The sequence below is a fragment of the Globicephala melas genome, chromosome 9, assembly GCF_963455315.2.
Source record: "Globicephala melas chromosome 9, mGloMel1.2, whole genome shotgun sequence".
NCBI classification, from domain to species: domain Eukaryota; kingdom Metazoa; phylum Chordata; class Mammalia; order Artiodactyla; family Delphinidae; genus Globicephala; species Globicephala melas.
In genome coordinates this window covers 10619574-10641054 of record NC_083322.1, presented here as the reverse complement: position 1 = coordinate 10641054, position 21481 = coordinate 10619574, and the positions used below count along the sequence as shown (strand labels likewise).

Here is a 21481-nt window from a genome sequence, read left to right as displayed (position 1 = left end):
ATATGTATAACTGATTCACTTTGTTATAAAGCAGAAATTAATATTCCATTGTAAAGCAATTATACCCCAATAAAGATGTTAAAAAATTAAAAAATGTATACTTCTTATAAGTTAAGAATAAATAACATTGAAAATATTAAATATTTTAAAAATTAAGTCAATGTATGAAAGTCATAAAATAAACTATTTCTTGTTAAAAAGAAAGAATGGCATATACCACATGCATCAAGGAAGTGGATCACAAGTAGTTGGACTATAACTACGTATAATCAGTGTTTATTGTATCTATATGTTTAATATTGAAACAGGTTACATGGAGCTATCAGCATGGAAAAATACATTGATAGTTACAAGTCACACTGTCCTTCAACTGAAATTTCAAATTATGTCTTTGGCATGAATCCAATGGTACATCATTGCTCTCTAAAATATGCAGTTTTGGGGCTTCCCTGGTGGCGCAGTGGTTGAGAGTCCGCCTGCCAATGCAGGGGACACGGGTTCGTGCCCCGGTCCGGGAGGATCCCACATGCCACGGAGCGGCTGGGCCCATGAGCCATGGCCGCTGAGCCTGTGCGTCCGGAGCCTGTGCTCCGCAACGGGAGAGGCCATGACAGTGAGAGGCCCGTGTACCACAAAAAAAAAAAGGACCACTATTTCTGTCTTGGGCTGGCTCTCTCGCATACATGTTTTCTTTTCCCTCCCTCTTTTCCCGGAAAGCAGCCTGCCATGCTGTGAGCAGCCCAATGGCCAGGAACTGATGTCTCCAACCAAGAGCCAGTAAGAAGTAACAGCCAGTAAAACCAACCAAGAACCACAGGAATAATCTTGGAAGAAATTTCTGTAGCCCCAGGGGTGCCTTGAGATGACGGAAAAACCAGGCTACATTATAACCTCATGAGAAACCTTGAGCCACTAACGCCCTATTAAGTGACTCCCGTATTTCTTACCCGGAGTCCCTGTGCAAGAGAAGAACTGTTTGCTGTTTTAAGCTGCTAAATTTTAGGGCAATTTGTTACACAGTAATAACTAACAAATACAGATGGCAAGAACTAGGGTATATTCTGTTTAAAAGCTGACAAACTAACTACTTGATATTTCAGCATTTTCGGAAATTAAGCAGGCAAACAAAGTAAAAGTCGCGTATAGACCTGGATTTCTCCTATAATAAGAGTAAGAGGTACCTTGAGTAGTGTTGGAAGAAGCCAAATTCAAAAGGGTTAAACAGTGAGTGATGGTAAGAAAGTGAAATAAATTCAAATTTGTCCAGACCCCTCCCCATCTTGTCTCGTCCCAGAAACACGTAAGTCAATGATGTATCTATCGGGGGAAAAAAGTCGTATGAACTAATGTTGGCTACGAATCGACTTTAACAAAACTTTAGCATTTTAAATTTCTTCCTTATTTGACTTTCTTCAATAGAGCCTCAGTTTCAGCTTCATTGATGATCCAAACCAGGTCGGAAAAAAAGTGTATTTTCCACTTTCAGTGGAAATAACCTCCTTTCATTTGTAACAGAGCAGCTTAAAGATTGCTTAAGGTGGAGATAATGGCTTATATGAATTGTGTGTGATGCTGCATTAACTTGTTGTCATTACCATCGTTATTAAAACTGCAGCCAAACATTCGCCATGTGCTCTACAGGGCACATTAGCTTATACAAGACATCACTGATGCCCTCTAAGAACAGATCCAAAGAGCTCAAAAGCAGTGAGTTCTCATCGATACATGAAAAAAAAAAAACAACCTAAATTGTACTACATCAGCTTAGAAGCACGCAATGTAGGAATTAGAAGATTCGGTTAATCTTATTTTTCAAACAAAACCTTAACAAATAGAAGTTAGCTTTGGAGGTTCAAATCAAGAGTGAAGCAGGAAATATAAGGGAAATTCATCTAAAGGTATTAACTCAAAATTTTCCTTCACCCCCGAGCCATTCAGAAACAAAAAAAGCGGGCTTCCCATTCTTTCCTGCTATTTCCTCATCCTGTCAGATTGACACTTGCAGTCTTGGCAAGCTGGCAGCATTCAAGAGAGGGAGAGAACAGTCACATCTGGCCAGATCTTCAACTGGTTTCTGGGTCTGCTTGTCCCTGCCTCTCCTGCTGTTTCTTCTGCTCCCGAAAATATGATTAATGTCTATGAATTTGCAAAACTCTGCATTGTAAGCAAGGCTGAGGGCTTTCCATCCCAAGGAGGTTGAGGTATGGAGTTAATGAGAAGTGAGACTGTGGGGAATGAATAGAAACATGCCATTGTTAAAGTAATTGAGCATGAATATCAAACACTGACTTGGGAGCAGTCTTCATTTGCTGATGGAAAGGCTGATCAGCTGGTGGGTAGATGGGGTGTGCACAGATCTGCATTCACCGCTGGTCCCAGAATTTCCATCACAACAGCCTACACTTTATAACCTTGGTACCTTGTTTCCTCACCTAGATTCATGTTTCCCTTTTTTCTCTTTCTTTTCTTTTTCCTTTTCCCTTCTTTCCTTCTATCCTCCCCTGCCTCCCCCTCCCTCCTTCCTTCCTACAAAAGTTTTCCTCTTTCTTCTTTATGAATTAATCTCATCCATCCCAGAGCCTTATACAGAATTTAAAGTTTCTTTCAATAACTGCTGTTTCTTTACAAAATGCACGATTTACTAATGCCAGTTCACAATAACACAGATGATGGTGCTGTGGCTAGAAGAACTGCTGAGGCTATAATTATCATTTTAAAAACCCTGCATCGTCCTCTAAAGCCAGTGAAAACTTGAGTGATTAATTAGTATAAGACACTCCTCTGTGTCTTTTATCATTCGCAATTAGATCATTTGTATGTTCTTAAGTGGCAAGGATCTTTGGAGGATGTGCACAATAGTGACAAAATGAACACCTTAATAAGCTGCACATTATTATTAATTTCAAGTTGTAATGAATAGTGTTATTCAGAACAGAGTAGTTCTGTTCTGAATAACACTATTATTTTAGTAATAGTTTCAAGAAAACTAATATTAAACAAAATAACTGGTTCTAAAATTCTAGGTACTCACAATTAGGGATTTTTATAAAAATTCATTTACAAAGATGTTTTTCATTTACAATAAAATGGACAACATTTAAATGTACATCAATTGGGAACTGGTTAAGTAAAATACAATACATTCATTAAATGAAATTTAAAATGTGTGAAAAATACATAATTAATGAGGATGTAGACAATACAGTATATTTTTAATGAGGCATAAAAACTATAAACTCATTTAAAATATACATGCTTAAAAGACTAAGCATTAATGTTTAACTGATGGTCATAGAAATTCTAAAATTGTGTTTCCACTTGTCATTTTCTAAATTTCCATTTGAATGTGTATGACAATTGCTAGAAAAAAACTTCTTAAGTAACAAAGTAACCAAACAATGAGTTTCTCAATCCCTACACATACACCAAGAAAACCAGGGAAAAAAACATAGGAAAAGCAATCACATGAGAAAGACCTTAAATATAGAAGTGTTAATGGTTTACCTTAATGGCGTAGTATTCTCTAACTTCAGGCCTAATAGAATCAAAGTCTCCACTGATGAATTCAGGCAGAAAGCTGAAAGAAAGAGTTCCAAGTAAGTCAACTATTTAAGGCTACTTAGTTGCTAACCTTTAAAACTATGATTATTAAGGACCAGAGAGAGAGAGCTAATGTACTCAAAAGGAAAAAGCAACAGAGCCTATTTTCGGAGAGAATGGGATGTTACATCTTATATGCTTAGTTTCCATACAGTATGATTGAGGGCAACTCCACATATCCAACTAATGTGTCAACTTAGTCTATCAGTCAATATTTATCTTGCTTAAAAAAACATATAAAGGGGCTTCCCTGGTGTCGCAGTGGTTAAGAATCCGCCTGCCAATGCAGGGGACGTGGGTTCGAGCCCTGGTCGGGGAAGATCCCACATGCCACGGGGCAACTAAGCCCATGCGCCACAACTACTGAGCCTGCGCTCTAGAGCCCGTGCTCCACAACAAGAGAAGCCACCAGAATGAGAAGTCCGCGCTCCGCAAAGAAGAGTGGCCCCGCTCGCCGCAGCTAGAGAGAGCCCGTGCTCAGCAACGAAGACCCAACGCAGCCAAAGATAAATAAATAAATAAATTTATTTAAAAAAAATATATGTAAAGATTAAAGAAGATTATTGGTTTAAAAAAAGCTCTCAGTTCAAAACCCTAACACAAAGACTCATAGTCTCTGCATAGTCCCTTCTACAAATATATACGAACTTTGACAGTATTTTACCCTGATACCAGTTCAAAACTTCCAGCAGATTTGAACTGAACAAATGATGATGAGGATTAGGCATTCTTTGTAGAGCAGGAGTCAGTTCAAAACCATTTTCTAAATATCCTATTGACAGGGCTTCCCTGGTGGCGCAGTGGTTGAGAGTCAGCCTGCCGATGCAGGGGACACGGGTTCGTGCCGCGGTCTGAGAGGATCCAACATGCCGCAGAGCAGCTGGGTCCGTGAGCCATGGCCGCTGAGCCTGCGCGTCCGGAGCCTGTGCTCCGCAACGGGAGAGGCCACAACGGTGAGAGGCTCGCGTACCGCAAAAAAAAAAATCCTACTGACATATTTCTAGAAATAGGAATCTTCTAGATAGTTCTGCAATACCACAAAGGACACGGTTACTAAAGAAAGAGAATTTCCCCAAATGGATGTTTCTAATTATATCACTGTTACCTTATTTCTCTTCCCTACCATTTATATTTTTTCAGAACTCATTTTGGAAAACCTACCTTACTGTATCTACATAAGCCATCCTTTACTATTTTTTACGTAAAACACTGACATGACCTGGTAGAATTTCTTCCCACTTAAAACACCTAACTGTGGAGAAATAACACTTCCCTGGACTTCCAGTACTCTGGCCAAACGCTCTTGCTTTCTGAGCTTCCTAAGTACCTATGATATAAAGAAGAGAATAGTTGCTTTCATGTCTTCCAGAAATATTCTGCTCTTCATATACCATAAAAATTAGATCTAGCTTTTTACCTAATTGTCCTGATTCAGAATCATAATATAACTTCTATATGTCTTCTCAAGATGGCCAAATTGTTACATAAGGAACCAGGTTCCTAGTTAAAGGGAGACTGAATATTACTGCTGGGCATTATATGTCAAAAGAGATAAAGCCCCAGAACCTAGAGACATCTCCAGGTCATAAAAGCTAAGACACACGGAGCTGTGTGGCTCCTGGAGAGATTTTACTGATATAAATTGTTAAATCGGTTGGGGTTAAGATTTAGGCCCATAAAATTTCCACCAGAGACTCTTTCAAGAGGGGAGAAGCACAGCTGCCACCTCCCACTTAATAAGTTAAGGGAAAATATCATATTTCCTTGTCTTTCACATATGGAGTATGCGGCTATTAGCACAGGACCATTGACCTATCATTGCAGGAGCCAAGGGATAAAAACTAGAGCACAGGAATTGATGCAATATCAAAATACAACTGGAAGTGGTGCAGAAGGCAAGGAAGGCCTTCATATCCAAGAGGAGGTTGATAGGATTCCATGAAAGTTAAATATTTAATACTTGTTTCATCTAACTTTTATTAGAGGTAATAAGAACTCTGACTCAGAGCTTCTTGTGTACACATTCAGGATAAAATTAATAAGGAAGAGTATTTAAAAACCCATTAGTAACCTTGTTCTTTTGTACAATGTTTTTAAGTTCTTAACCCAACTGGAAATAGGACTTCTTAGGTCAACTCAGTTAACTAGTCTGTGTTGGACCAACTCTTCTTTGATCTATACATCTTCTTAGGACTAAATGGTTATGAGAAAATTCTACCACAGAGTTCTGTACCATATAAACTGCACAGTTTTGTCTTTTCATTAAACAATGATAGTTACTTATTAAAAATTTCAATCAATTGATTTCAGAAACATTCAGTGAACATCAGCCATGTGCAAAAAACAACAGTTCTCTCAGAATAAGGCAAAACTGGGAAGTAAAATAGGTTTCTAAATCACCTTGCCTGGTTTCAACATCTTCCTACAAACTTTTCTCCTCAAAATGTCCCTACCATAGTATCTATGAATTTCAAAATTTCATTTTATACCTATTTTGGTAACTCCCTTATATCTTAATTAGGACTAAAGATAGACTATTAGTTCACATCTCTTTTTTTCTTCCTGTTGCAAAAATTAATTCATTTTCAAAGTTTCTTTCAAATGCCTCCACCTACCACCATTCAACCATACACAAGTTAAAACGCATATGGATCACAGAATATTCATGCTTCTTATGGTCTGAATGTTTATGTCCCCACAAAATTCATATTCATATGTTGAAACCCTAACACCTAAATTAGGAGGTGATCAGGTCAAGAGGGTGGAGCCCTCATGAATAGATGAGTGCCCTTATAAGAGAAACCCCAGAAAGCTCTCCCCCCTTCCATCACATGAGGACACAGCAAGAAGACAGCCATCTATCTGTCTAGGGAACAGACCTCACCATACAGTGAATCTGCTGGCACTCTGACCTAGAACTTCCCAGCCTCCAGAACTGGGAGAAGTAAGTGTTTGTTGTTTATAAACCATCCAGTCTATGGTATTCTGTTATAGCAACTTAAAGGGATTGAGACGTTGCTGGCAAGGATAAAAGGAATCATTCCTCCAATACCTCCATTATCCTTTTAAAGGAATTGAAATCTACGAAGTCAAGTGAGTTTTGTGTGTCAAGTGAGTTTGGCCAGTACTTCACCATGTAAAGCAGTCATTTTAACTTAGGACTCTGGTTCTGTGCAGTCCAAATCACGTGACTTCCTAATAAGACCTACTCTATGTTCCCCCACAAACTTTAGCGCCTCAAATATCAAGAAGCAATTTGGCAGTTTCCAAATACTACATTTTTTTGACAATAAATAAAATGAAAAATAAAAGCTGATAAATGTAGTCAGCTGAACATCTATCCCCTAGGATACATCATCTTAAAGAGCATTAGATATTTTTCTTACTCTGCAATTAATGAAGGAAAGCAATCACGTAAATTCACTTATATATTCATGTAAAATATTAACAGGAAAACAAAATTATATAAATAAAAGATAACCAACTTCAGTAAGTTTTTAATATAATTTTCTCCAGTATAACAAAGATGCTTTTAAAATGAATGAGGATGCTTATTTCTAAAAAGACTCATAGCAAAAATATACCTGGTATACACGCTGAGATAACTAAAATAATTATAACATTTCCTGATATAATGCACTAGTTTTTGAATCTTCCTGAAATGTGCTTTTGGACGTTGCAATTAAAAGCCACCTAACATTTTCTGAGGCACCTGTTGCCAAGGCGCCTGGGCATTCTGAAGAGGTACTTGTTGGGGATGACACTTCACAGATGTAGAGGAACTATATTATGATATAAAAGACAGTGTACACAGAAGATAATTTTCAAAACTATTTGGAGACTGACTGCACATAGCAACTGATGAAGAGTAAATGGATTTGTGTCACCAGTGATCACATTTCTGCCTACTGCTGATGTACATCACACCAGTGGACCTCTTCTTAGTATCCTCAGTCTACCAGCACCGACTCGTTAGTATTAAAAGGTGTTACAAACTCTACAAAAATGGCATAGACTCTTGATATTTATATTTTAAATATTACTGCACTTGCTACTCACTAATGACAACATAAGAGATCAAAAAGAGTTGAGATTAATTCATGAGCTAAAGATCCATCACATGTAATAACTGAGAGAAAGGCTGACACGTACAGAAGATATACTTAACCACGGTGTGTTACAATTACCGTCTTTCATAAGACATTTTCTGACCACAGAGCCTTCTCTGCTCCCAAAGAAGATACAACCACTGCCTTCCAACTTCCATAGCAGTGAATCTCTTACTTTCCATTTCATTTTAAGCAATTTTATAAATGTCTTTTAGCTTCTTCTAGACTAAGTGCTTGGAGCAGGAGATCTCTGATTGATCTTGGTATTCCCCAAAGCACCAAGTACACAGATGGTGACAATAATGTAATAAAGTGAAAAGGCAGAGAAGGAGAAGCAGGAGGGATGAGGGGATGAAAGGAAGAGAAGTGGGAGTAGGAGGGAAAAGGAGAAAAAGGAAGAGGGGCGGGGGAAGGAAGGGAGGACAAAAAGAGGAAGCAGAGTGAGGGGAGGGAAAGAGTGGAGAGGAGGAAGTAGAAAAAAATGGTAAAAAGAGAAGAAAAAGGCCAGGAGAGGGAAGGAAGGGGAAGAAGGAAGTGGAAAAGAACAAGGAAAGAAACCTTCAATATGAACTTCTTACTACGCCTGCTCCCTAATTCTTAGCTTGTCCAAATTATTTCACTTCTCTGAGCCTCATTTCGTCTTATGTAAAATGAGGATATAATGTGGAGTGGTTGTGAGGATTAAGAGTTAACATATGTAAAGGACTTAGAAAATGCCCCGCATGAAGCAAGAAGGACTGAAGCCATTCAGTTCAAACAAAAGTTATTACTAGAGAAGCTAAGTAACTTGTCCGAGGTTAGAAGGCTAATAAGAGCTAGACCAAATCTCACACCCAGGCAGCACCGTCTTTATTCTCTAAAAGCTCTCTACAGCCTCCCAGATACATGCATTTACGAAATGGAGTAAGAGTTTCTTGTGGAGAAAGTTCTCTACATAACTGCATTATTCCCCTCCTGATTTTATTCATCAGTGTTAATTTGGTCAACCCGTATATATTAGAGAAGTACCACTGAGGCAGAAGGAAAGAAGGATTTGTGCTCATTGCTAAATAAAGGATAGGATCTTGATTAAAGGAATATGTTAGGAGGAGAAATTTTGAGAACATTGTTGAGAAAGATTATGGCTCCAGATACAAGAAAAAAGTAATGGTATCCAGTGTGAAGAAACAGGAATTGTTCATTCAAAGGTCTGAGCTAATATTCTCTGCAAAACTGCATAACTTAATTAATAGGCAGGAAAAAATCAACGGTGATCTAAAATACAATAAGTAAAAATGGTACCACTTTTGACTGTGTTTATAGATACAATCAGATTATTTTACTAAGTCCCGAATACAATAAAGGTATCAAAGGTATTTAAATACAGACGGTCCCTGACTTACAATGGTTCGATTTTTTGACTTTAAGTGGTGTGAAAGCAATAAGCATTTAGTAGAAATCACACCTCAAATTTTGAATTTTAATGTCTTCCTAAGCTAGTGATATGACATACTCTCTTGGAGATGCTGGGCAGCCACAGGATCACAAGGGTAAACAACCGACACAGTAATTCTCTTTTTCATTTTCAGCACAGTACTCAGTAAATAAATTACATGAGACATTCAACACTTTATTATGAAAGAGACTTTTTGTCAGATGATTTTGTCCAACTGTAGGCTAATGTTAAGCGTTCTCTGAGTTGAAGGATTACCTTGCCTGGCATAGGAACGTTTTCTTGCTACACTTCCATTAGAATATGCAACTTAACTTCTCACAAAATCTTGGCCCTTATTTGAAATCTGCCCTACTTGTATATCCAACCAGAGCTGCATGGTAATCAAGCAGCAGTGTGAGTACCAAGTTACTCCATACCATATGCTATCAATCCCTAGGTATGCTCTGCTTATGCTTCTAGGTTTATGATTTATTTTAATGAATAGAGAAGTGGTAAAGAGAGGCACAATTATGAAATCATATGAGGCTTCGTGAAAGCATATTTCATTCTAGGCAGGAAACAAACAAACAAATGAATAATTCAGCTCTGTAACCGAGCACTCTGACTCAAAATAAACAATGCAAATTTTATGGATCAGTAAAAAGTTAAAATATATAGACAGCTACTACTGCCCATGCTATGGGAATTACCTCTCAACTGTAACAACTTGGAAAATCAGACAAAATATGTTAAACAATGGTATTCAGACAGTGGAAAGCAGGCAGCTCAGGACAGCTGCTGTTAAAAAAAAAGGGAAACAAATAAGATGAGCCCCTATTATTCCTCAGCTTTCTTTCTGAAGGCAATTTCTATCTCAGAGCACAATGAGGGAGAACTCAGAGACCTGCGGCCTCCCTAACGTGAGGAGACCAAGATTAATTTTAAGGAAAGGTGAAGAGCTTGAAAATGCAGGAAATGGAATCATACAGAGAAAGAGAGCTCTAGAAAGCCTCACTCCTGGTGAGGATGCTATGAAGACCGTTGAAATGATAATAAAGGATTTAGAATGTACATAAACTTAGTTGATAAAGCAGTGGCAGGGTTTGAGAGGATTGACTCTAATTTTGCAAGACGTTCTACTGTGGGTAAAATGCTATCGAACAGCACTGCATGCTACAGAGAAGTCATTCATGAAAGGAAGAGTCCACCGATGTGGCAAACTTCACGGCTGTCTTATTTTAAGAAATGGTCACAGCCATGCGAACGTTCAGCAACCACTACCCTCCTCGGTCAGCAGCCAGCACCACTGAGGCAAGACCCCCCCAACAGCAAAAAGATTATGAGTCACTGAAGGCTTAGATGATGGCTAGCATTTTTTAGCAAAAGAAATTTTTTTATTTAAGATATATACATTGTATTTTAAGACATAAGGCTATTGTGCACTTAACAGACTACAGTATAGTGTAAACGTAATTTTTATATGCACTGGGAAACTTAAGAAATCCATGTGACTTGCTTTATTACAACATTTGCTTTATTGCAGTGGTCTGGAACCAAACTCACAGTATCTCTGAGGTATGCCTGTATTTATAGAACACTCCAGCCAACAACAGCAGGTATGTACATTCTTTTTCAACTGCACGTGGAATATTCTTCAAAACAGACCATATTCTAGGCCAGGGGTCAACAAATTTTTTTCTTAAGGACCCAGACAGTCAGTATTTTAGCTTCTATGGACTATAATGTCTCTGTCTCAGTTACTTAACTCTGTCATGATAGCAAGAAAGCAGCTGTAGAAAGTAGGAAAACAACGGGCACTGCTGTGTTCCAATAAAACTTTACTTCTAGGCAGCTGACCTGCAAGCTACAGTTTGCCAACTCCTGCTATGAGCCGAAAATAAGACTCAATAGATGTAACGGGACTGACATCATACAAGGTATGTTCCATGACACACAATATTCTTTCTTTTCTCACTTGCTCCAAATCATCAACTCTAAATCAGTACTTCCTGGGATGAAGTTTGATCACTAAGAGAATAAGCTTGAGACTTTAAAATCTCCATTTATATACAGAATGAAATTGTTATTAATTAAAAATCAATCATGTGTCATTAAAGTAGCTTGTGGATTTCAATTTTTCTAAATATATTTTACCCTACTTATAATTCACACTAGCTTAATTGCCCCACTAAATTATATAATTATGTATTATATTTAACATTTATTTATATATACATAATGCAAATATAACCAATTTAATTTTATAATATTGTAGAGTTCAGGTGCACCTCAAATTTTGAAAAATACACATTTTAGAAAATAATTTTCTCATTGACAAATGTATCATTTCAACTGTGAATCAAGACCCAAAGTGTTACAGTGAACATTATCCTTTAAAGTAATAATTCAACAGCAATTTTATAAATCACATATTTAATCAAAAAGCTTAATATTCAGTATAACATTTGGTAAGACGTTACTACAACTGTACCAAGCATACATCAGATGCTACTTCAGAAATCATTTTACTGCCTCCCAATGCTGGCAGCTTAATGTTACACATGCAGGTGGTGAAAAGTGTTGTCGGTGGCTTTCATGACACATGGGAAAGGATTTTCTCTACACAGAAGGATAAACTGGGTCCTCCCTTGTGGCTTTGCTAGATTTTCAAAGCTCAGATAACACTACATAACCAACCAGTAGTTTTGGGAGTGAGACTATTTCCATTCCAGAGAACCAGTTTACATGTTTAATTAATGACCTGTCTAGTTGGCACCAAAGAAGGACGAGATATAAAGAAGAAAAAAAATAATGAATTCAACAGCAAAATCTAAGGTAAAAAGATTTCAGAAGAGAAGTAGTTTTAAAATTTAATATCAACTCTATGCCCGAAATGTACTGTTTCCTTTGCTCCACAAAGAGTTGAAGAAAGATGAAAACACTAAGAAATGAGAACGACAGAAGTAAAATTTATACAATATTTACACTAAAAATATGGAGACCAGAGTCTGCACATACTGAATCACATAATACACATCAAAGACAATAAACAAGTCATTAAAAAAAATTTATCTATTGCATATAACCTAGCAAGTTTCCTCTGAGGTGAATGATGTGTCAAGACCTAAAGAAGAGGTTTTGTGAAAAGACAGTTTTTCTACTAAATCATATTTATACAATGGGTTTCCAGAAAACAAAATTTATAATATAAACTACACTCAAGCACATAGCGTCTTGTCATTTTATTCACTTTCATCATTCCTGCAAGATGCTATTCTTAAAAGACTCATTATCAAGTTTTAGGATGGAAATGAGGTTTTTGGATAAGAGAGAGACTGGGTCACGATTTATACAATGCTAACTGCTGCCCAACAACGCACATGGCGAGTACAATGATTTAGTGTGAAACTCTTCTAACAAGGCACCACATCTGAGGAACATCTATTCCTGAGACTGACTAGTCATTAAGGCATCTATAAAATGGTTCAATCCATCTTTTGAAACTTCTCTCTCAACATTCTCCATAAACAGGAAACAATTTTAATTTTGAAAGACTAAAATCAATATTTAAGTCTCAGAAATTTGATTTCGTCTTAATACCACTGGTTAAGACAAAATAATAAGAACTAGAGTTTTAGACAGTTGGAGTTTAAGATTACAGAATATTTCAGTGCCCAAGTTCAGCTGAAAGTTGTAAATGCAGAGAGCGCGCTGAGGAGAGGTCAGAGGTAAAATGATATACTCGTGAATCTTCCATTCATGGGATATGTAATTTATCAAAGATTTATTAAATATATACAATGTGTGCCACGCTGCAGATACCAAAGTTACAGATCCAAACAGTTCAAAGTCTAAGCATGGATATTATAGAAGAGGATCACTGACACTCCGTCAAGCACAGAATGCAACAGAAGAACACAGACTTGCCAGACTAGGGGAAGGGAAGCCAAGGCTTGATAACAGGTGGTCCTGCATGAAAAGTTATAAAGGAGTGAGATCATGACAAGAGGATGAGAGAGAAACATAATGCCCACATTCAGGCAATGAAAAGAAAAAAAGTCGGAAGAGGTGAAAGAAAAGTTAGGAAACGAAGGAAAAGCATGTGTATATACTCCACGAGGTCACTTCCTCATTTCTTAGATGACAGGTGACTTGTCTTTCAGTCACCTGCATTCACATGCAGCTGGCGATGATACCATCTTTAAAACACGGGAGAATGACTTAATGCCTCTTTTAGCTTCAGAACAGGGCTTTGCACACTAAATGCAATAAAGGTTGCACAATTAAATATTTCCTCTGGCTCTTAGTATTAGGTCACTTTCCCCTCCTGCCCTTTTCTGTAATTACTTATTTTCCAAAAGTGGTGAGGAGAGGAAAGGAATGAGAGAGGTTATTTGAATAGAAAGTAAGCTATGGGATTATTTTCCTAGAAGGCAGTAGTGGTAGGGGTGCAGGGTAGTGCCAGAAAATGCTATGTATATTGAGGGGAATCATGCTAAGCTTGATATAATGCAGAGTGGAAGGCTTCATCTTGTCTTATTTACAAACATGAAAGAGCCCCAAAGCATATATATGGGTTAATGCCAATTCTTCACCTTAATATAAAAGGCTAGCTCACTGAGAGTGACTTACTTTGTGTAATTTATTTGCTTTATGCTTCTCTCTGTGATTCAGTGGAGACATAATACACAGAATTCAATAAATACAGCTAGTGATAGATGCCACTAGGGTCACTAATAGGTTGTCTGCTCCTCCCACATTTTCCAAAGCCAAGCATAATAAGCTGCCTTGCTAACCATTCTGCTAGTATAGTGTTTTTAATTCTTATTCTTCCTTTTTCCCCACAGCTTCCCTCATAATAGGAATTAAACCTTATTTAAGAAAATGACAAAAGAATTTAAGGCATATGCTGACCTGCTAAAGTAAATACTGCGTTTCGTATCCTTGCAAATTTCTGTTTTTACCTTGCTGCTTCTATCCATTATACATGAATGTGTGAACCATTACCCCAAAAGACAGGGACTAGAGCTCAGGAAGTACTCTACAGCACTTAGTAATGATTTCTGTCTTATAGGAATCGGAAAGAATTGATAAGCTGATGATAATGGCTTAGGTATAGGTCACCTTGAAATCGCAGAATCATTAGAAGAGGAGTATTAACAAATGTAAAAAGCATATTATGGAAGACATTTAGAAGAAATATAAAAGACAAAGGGTGACCATCCGTGTTCAAATAAAGTTGACACCAACAGTTGATTCAAATAGAAATAAAATCAAATAGGAAAAATAAATAAAAGATACGATACAAAGAGAAGGAATTTGTGTTAATGTGTGTGTATATATAATTTATCATCATTATATATGTATGTGTATATATAGCTTTTACATTTTCAATCTTCAAAGCTTCCATACTGCTATACTGCTAAATCCAATGATCAATTCTCCCATGTTACTTTATCCATCAGAAGCACATAACAGAACTGACTGCTCTCTATTCCTTGATCCCCTTTCTTCATTTGATTTAAGAACTATGGTTCGGGCTTCCCTGGTGGCGCAGTGGTTGAGAGTCCGCCTGCCGGTGCAGGGGACACGGGTTCGTGCCCCAGTCCGGGAGGATCCCACGTGCCGCGGAGCGGCTGGGCCCGTGAGCCATGGCCGCTGAGCCTGCACTTTCGGAGCCTGTGCTCCGCAACGGGAGGGGCCGCAACAGTGAGAGGCCCGCGTACCGCAAAAAAAAAAGAACTATGGTTTCCTGGTTTTCCCTGTAAACTGGTTACTCCTGCTCTGTCTACATGATAGTTCTTACACTTCACTTGGATTTAACACTGGAGTGCCCACAGCTCAGTCCCTGGACCTCTTTCCTCTTCTGTCTGCACTTACTACTAGGTTATCTTACCAAGTCGTTTGGCCTTAAATGTCCTCTGTATACTGATGGCTCTGAAGCTTATATGTTCCCTCAACTCCAGACTCAGGTACTGAACATTCTACTCAACATTAGATGTATAACAAACACCTCAAACTCCACACATGTTATCACTGAATCTCTGCTCCTTTCCCCACCAACGCTGTCCCCCTTACAGTCTTCCAAATCTCATTAAACGAAAAATCAATCTTCTCTAGTTGTTCAGGCCAAAATCCTTAGACTCATCCCTGATTCTTCTTTTTTCCTCTACTTAAATGGTTTGTCAGCAAGTTCTATAGACTCTTCTTGCAGAAGGTATTCTGAATCTTGCTCTTTCTTACCATCTTCCAAGCTAGAATGCTGATAAGACAACGTAGACCAATCCTCTGCTCAATACTGCCCAATGGCTTCCCATCTCACTGAGAGTAAATCATTAGTATTACCTACAAAGGCCCTACAAGATCTACCCTCCGTTAACTTTCTAACCGCTGTCTCCCTAATAAGCTTCCCCCTCATACCTGTGGCAGACAGTTTGCAAAATTATCCATAATTATTTTCCCCCTCCATCTATACTCCTTTTTAAGGTGACTTTCCAGATCCTCCCATCAAGAGGTGCTAACACAAGCCTACTTCTCCCCCACTTGAATTTGTATTAACCTGGTGACTTACTGTGACTGACAAAATACAGTGGAAATGATGATGGCTTGGCAGGTATGAACCAAGGCCTCCAATGGAGCTGCAGCCTTCCCTTTGCTCTCCCGGAACCCTCCCCTGTCGCCATGAGAAGAATTGTGGGCAAGCCTGAGGCTGAAGGATGGAGGGTAAGACAGCAGAGTCAGGTGACCCAGGTTATAGGCAGCCAACCTTCAAATATGTGAGCAAGTCCTGTCTCCAAGCTAACGTCATGGGCAGAAGTGCCTACCCAACCCGCATGACTGACACGAGCGAGCCCAGATCTGCCTAGCTGTCCCTAGGATTGGAAACAATAAATCATTGTTCTTTAAAGCCACTAAATTTTGTGGTGGTTTGTTATTAAATGACACCATTCTCAGGTGTCAGACTGTCCACACAGGCATTCCCTCACTCCCTCTGCCTACCCTGCTCTTCCTGTGGATCCCAAGTGGCCCACCGCTTCCCCTCCTACAGGTCTTAACTCAGAAGTCACATTCTCAGTGAGGCCTCTCCCCTTTAGTTTCTACCACCCTACCGCAAAATATGCTACCCCTTCTCCTGCTTTTGTTCTCCGTATCGCTAGTAATATACTTTATATTCTCATTATTGATCTGAGTTCTTGCCTGACTCCATGAAATGTCAAGGAAATCAGGCATTCCATTCCCTGCTGCATCCCCAATTCCTACAATAATGTCTTCCACATGGAATGACTGTATAATACAAAACATGCTGAAGTAACAATTGAACACAATTTCCTGCATCACACAGCAATAAATTAACAAAGCTGGCAAGAGTGGAGAGAAATGTATATGATCTTACATTGTTGATAAAAGCACAGATAAGCACAAATCTTCTGGAAAGCAAACTATCAACCTGAATTTAAATTTTTTAATTCATAAGTTTTGACCTCATATCTAAATTCCCAGGAATCTATTTTAAGAGCCAGGAACTTAGGTAAGTTTTGTAGGTAAAACTTTGTACAAGTTTTACTCATCAGAGTTATAAAAAATCACGAACAATAAACATTCCTGATATATGAAGAATGGTTGATAAATAAGAACATAACAAAATTTATATTTAATGATATGATAATGTGTTCACAATACAATACTGATAAAACAGGTATGATATAAAATAATATATGCATAAAAATTCCTATTTTATCACATATGCACACATATATATACTCAACAAGAGAAACAAGCTTAGAAAAATAAGAAATTGAAAAAAATGTGTAAAAATATAAACAGTAAGAATCTAGGTGATTTCAGGTAATTTTTATTTTTCACTTTGTATCGTCCTGTATTCTCCAAGTTCACTGTAATGAACTTGAATTACTTCTGTGAGTGGGAGGGTGGACTGGGGTAGGGGAGAATGTGCCTTTAAAAAAAAAAAAAGGAATATATAAAGGTAAAAACAAAAAACCAAAGGCAAATACTAAATAGTTCAGATTTGATTCATTTAAACTAATTTATTTTTGTATTGTTATTATTTATGACTACTTTAAAAAGCACCTGAATACAGTTTTGTTTAAAATTGAACAACTAAGGACAGCTTGGTTCAGACTTCTGCTGTATGGTTTGGCTAAAATCTCTGGTTTTGGTAACTTCTGCCACCTGTATCCTAACATGATTCCATCCTACTAAAAGCATGAGAATGCATCAGTGCAGTGCAAGACCATCACTGCTTTTTCCCAGTGTATCAGAAGTATACTTCAGAGAACAACTGCCACACAGAGGAAAGTCACTATGAACACCCTATTACTGGTAATAGGGCTCATAAGGCTACACAGCTATGTGAAAATGTCCTTCCCACTGACTGATGTAATGCTAAGATGACAGAAACTATAGTTGTTTTTCTTGTTCCTAACACATGGAACTGTTCTCCAGTTACTAATAACCTACTAATTTACAGCCTAGCAGGAAAAAAATTAAATACACACTAGAGGCCGCTAGTGATAAATAAGTGAATTTTGCATGAAGGAAAAAACATGATGATAGTTGTACAAAGAAGACTGCACTCTAAGCTTCTCGGCTTCAGCTGCCTTTTTAAATACTATGCTTGAAGTCAGAAAACATTTTTTTCCTGTATATAAATTTGTCTATATATATATATATATATTTTTTTTTTTTTTTTTTTGCGTTACACGGGCCTCTCACTGTTGTGGCCTTTCCCGTTGCGGAGCACAGGCTCCATACACGCAGGCTCAGCGGCCATGGCTCACGGGCCCAGCCGCTCCCCGGCATGTGGGATCTTCCCGGACCGGGACATGAACCCGTGTCCCCTGCATCGGCAGGCGGACTCACAACCACCGCCACCAGGGAAGCCCTGTCAATATTTTTTAATAAAGGAATACATCTGAAAAAATATCATCTAAAAAAGACAAACCAAGGAAATTCTGTAAACAAAACAAAACACTATATTATTGTATTTTTAAAGCAAAACCATGCTCTCAAATAATGAAACCTTTTTACATATTACAAATAAAAAAAAAATTGTATTCTCTTAAACTCAGTTGTCACAAAGATCCAGATCAGGTAAAGAAATACCTATGTTGTGCAATGTAGTTTGTCTTCGTAATAGTTCACTAAGAGAAACTTGTTTTTAAACGCAAAACGTATCTTTAAAAAATTACCCCCCCCAGAAAAATCATTAATCCTAAGAGTGGGATTTAAAAGGGTTTACTTAGAAAAAAATATATGATAACATGAAGTCAGGGAAAATACACAGAATCCTCTGACTACAAGTTTTTATAAAATTAAGGAAGTGTACATGGTACACTTTTTTTTAAAACTTGGGAGGAACATTATCAAATTTCTCTGAATGCATGAAAGGTATTTTCATATGCATGACAGGTAACCATTTAATTCACTGTCATTAAGACCAGGAAGAATAAAAAAAAAAATCTCATAACTAGGGGTATTTTACATGACACTAAATATTAAGGTTGGGAGGTGCATTGGAATGAAAAGTATGAAGGAGATTGATAAAGACCACTAGACTGTCCTAGGGCATGATGGCAGCCAAAGAAAGATGCTGTGGATGGGTATCCGTAGGAAGCGTTTGGTTTCGTTTATCTGTGTTTGCATTTGGTCCTTCCTACCCCTGTTTACAGAAACTGACATGTTGTGAGTCTTGATGCTAGGCACAGCCCACTCCAGAAACAGAGAGGACTCCCACCCGCTTGAGAAACAAGGGCAGGGGCAGATAGTCCCTTAACCACATCCACTCGGTCAGTCAATCATGTGCTCTTACACAAGGAACGAGAGACTGTTGAGAATTCATCTGCAGCACGCAGTGCCGGGCTCACAGGGGCTGACTGCAAGCCTCTTCTGGTTCTTAGAACACAAACATAGCTGTAGATCTGGTTTCCAGCTTCCTGCCTACTTCCCAAACCCAACCCCCTCAAGCTTCTCACTTATTCTGTCAATAATACGTTTGCAGAGTTTTTTTGTTGTTGTGTAAATTGGTCAGAGTTTTTTTCTGTTCTTTACAACCAAGAACCCAGGAACACAAAAAATTTAAATAGAAAGAAATGAAATTGAGTTATTTGTAGTGAGGTGGATGGACCTAGAGTCTGTCATACAGAGTGAAGTAAGTCAGAAAGAGAAAAATGAATACCGTATGCTAACATATATATATGAAATCTAAAAAAAAAAAAAAATAATAAGGTCATGAAGAACCAAGGGGCAAGACGGGAATAAAGATGCAGACCTACCAGAGAATGGACTTGAGGATATGGGGAGGGGGAAGGGTAAGTTGTGACGAAGTGAGAGAGTGGCATGGACATATATACACTACCAAAGGTAAAATAGATAGCTAATGGGAAGCAGCCGCATAGCACAGGGAGATCAGCTCTGGTGCTTTGTGACCACCTAGAGGGGTGGGATAGGGAGGGTGGCAGGGAGACGCAAGAGGGAAGAGATATGGGGATATATGTATATATATAGTTGATTCACTTTGTTATACAGCAGAAACTAACACACCATTGAAAAGCAATTATATTCCAATAAAGATGTTAAAAAAAAAAAAAGGAAGCTCCTAACAACATTAACAGAAGAGCTGTTAGTGTCATTCTCTAATTCTCCTCTTGAAAAAAAAATTTAAGAATGACTTTACTGGGTCAGAAATATGCTTTCACACTTAATCTATGATAGAAAAATACATCAAATTTTTATGGAAGATCATGCCTAATCATTTTTTTTTTAATCTATGCTTTTCTTTTTTTTTTCTTTTCAATTTTATGTATGTATTTATTTATTTAAGCTGCACTGGGTCTTCGTTGCTGCGCACGGGCTTTCTCTAGTTGTGGCGAGTGGGGCTACTCTTCCTTGATGTGCGCGGGTGTCTCATTGAGGTGGCTTCTCTTGTTGCAGAGCATGGGCTCTAGGCACGCTGGCTTCAGTAGTTGTGGTGCACAGGCTCAGGAGCTGTGGCTTACAGGCTGTAGAGTGCAGGTTCAGTAGTTGTGGCGCATGGGCTTAGTTGCTCAGCAGCGTGTGGGATCTTCCTGGACCAGGGCTTGAACCTGTGTCCCCTTCATTGGCAGGCGGATTCTTAACCACTGCACCACCAGGGAAGTCCCCTAATCATGCTTTAATAACCATTAAGCACAGAGTGAACTAGTTACTGGGGGTGAGAAAGAGAAAAAGCCAATAAGCCTTCACTGGGGTTACAGGTCGGTGGGACACGCAAACAGGTGATTTCAGCGTGTTGTGATAAATGCTATGACAAGTTAAGGGAAGCACTGGATAAAAGACCATCCAGGAAGGACGAACAGAGTAAAAGAGACTTGGAATAACTGAACCTAACCTGGTAAAGTAAGAAATCTAGTCAACAAATAACCTTAGTTCATTCAGGATTTATCATTTACTGACTTACCTGTAGGAAAAGTATTATTATTTTCAGAGAAAACTATCTAAAAGGAGCAATCCTTCTCAATTAAAAATGTTTATTTGTCATCTATTATTTGTCAAACCTCATCCTGGGTACTAGTGTTATTTCCAAAGATGAATAAAATGAGAACAAGGAATTCTGTACAATGAAGTAGAAACACTCATAGAAATTTTCAACATAATGCGGAGTGACAGTAAAGGGCTGCTTAGAGAATCTGTGCCTGACTTAGATATGGAAATTGCTAGTTGCCAGGAAACAAGACATGAGCCAAGTTTTTAAAGATAAGGATTGCAACACTTAGAAGGAAGCAAAAGAAAGATTTTTGTAAATGAATTTTTAAAAGAAGGGTTTTTTTTTTATAGTTTTCATAAATGAATCAGATATAGTGTTCTGTTAAAAAGTATCTTCATTTGGGCTTCCCTGGTGGCACAGTAGTTAAGAATCCGCCTGCCAATGCAGGGGACATGGGTTCGAGCCCTGGTCCGGGAAGATCCCACATGCCGTGGAGCAACTAAGCCCGTGCACCACAACTATGGAGCCTGCGCTCTAGAGCCTGTGCTCCACAACAAGAGAAGCCACCAGAATGAGAAGCCCATGCACCGCAACAAAGAGTAGCCCCTGCGCTCCACAACTAGAGAAAGCCTGCACATAGCAACGGAGACCCAATGCAGCCAAAAATAAATAAATTAATTAAAACAAACAAACAAAGTAACTTCATTTGATGTTAAAACTAATTCCTTGACATTTAAAAAAATTCTTATTGAATATAGTTGACTTACAATGTTATGTTAGTTTCAGGTGCACAGCAAAGTGATTCAGCTATATATATATATATTTTAATTATTTTCCATTATAGATTATCAAGACATATTGAGTATGGTTCCCTAT

At 38.2% G+C, this 21481-nt stretch overlaps 1 protein-coding gene across 6 annotated transcripts in view; it reads right to left on the bottom strand.

The window, feature by feature from the left end:
* The window catches only part of TPK1 (thiamin pyrophosphokinase 1), a 361659-nt gene that overhangs the window by 206013 nt on the left and 134165 nt on the right, over positions 1–21481 (bottom strand). For all 6 annotated transcript variants that reach the window (XM_060304968.1, XM_060304970.1, XM_060304971.1 and 3 more), the window contains one exon: positions 3505–3577. In XM_060304968.1, the coding sequence (XP_060160951.1) occupies positions 3505–3577 (73 nt within the window). The remainder of the gene's footprint in view (positions 1–3504; positions 3578–21481) is intronic.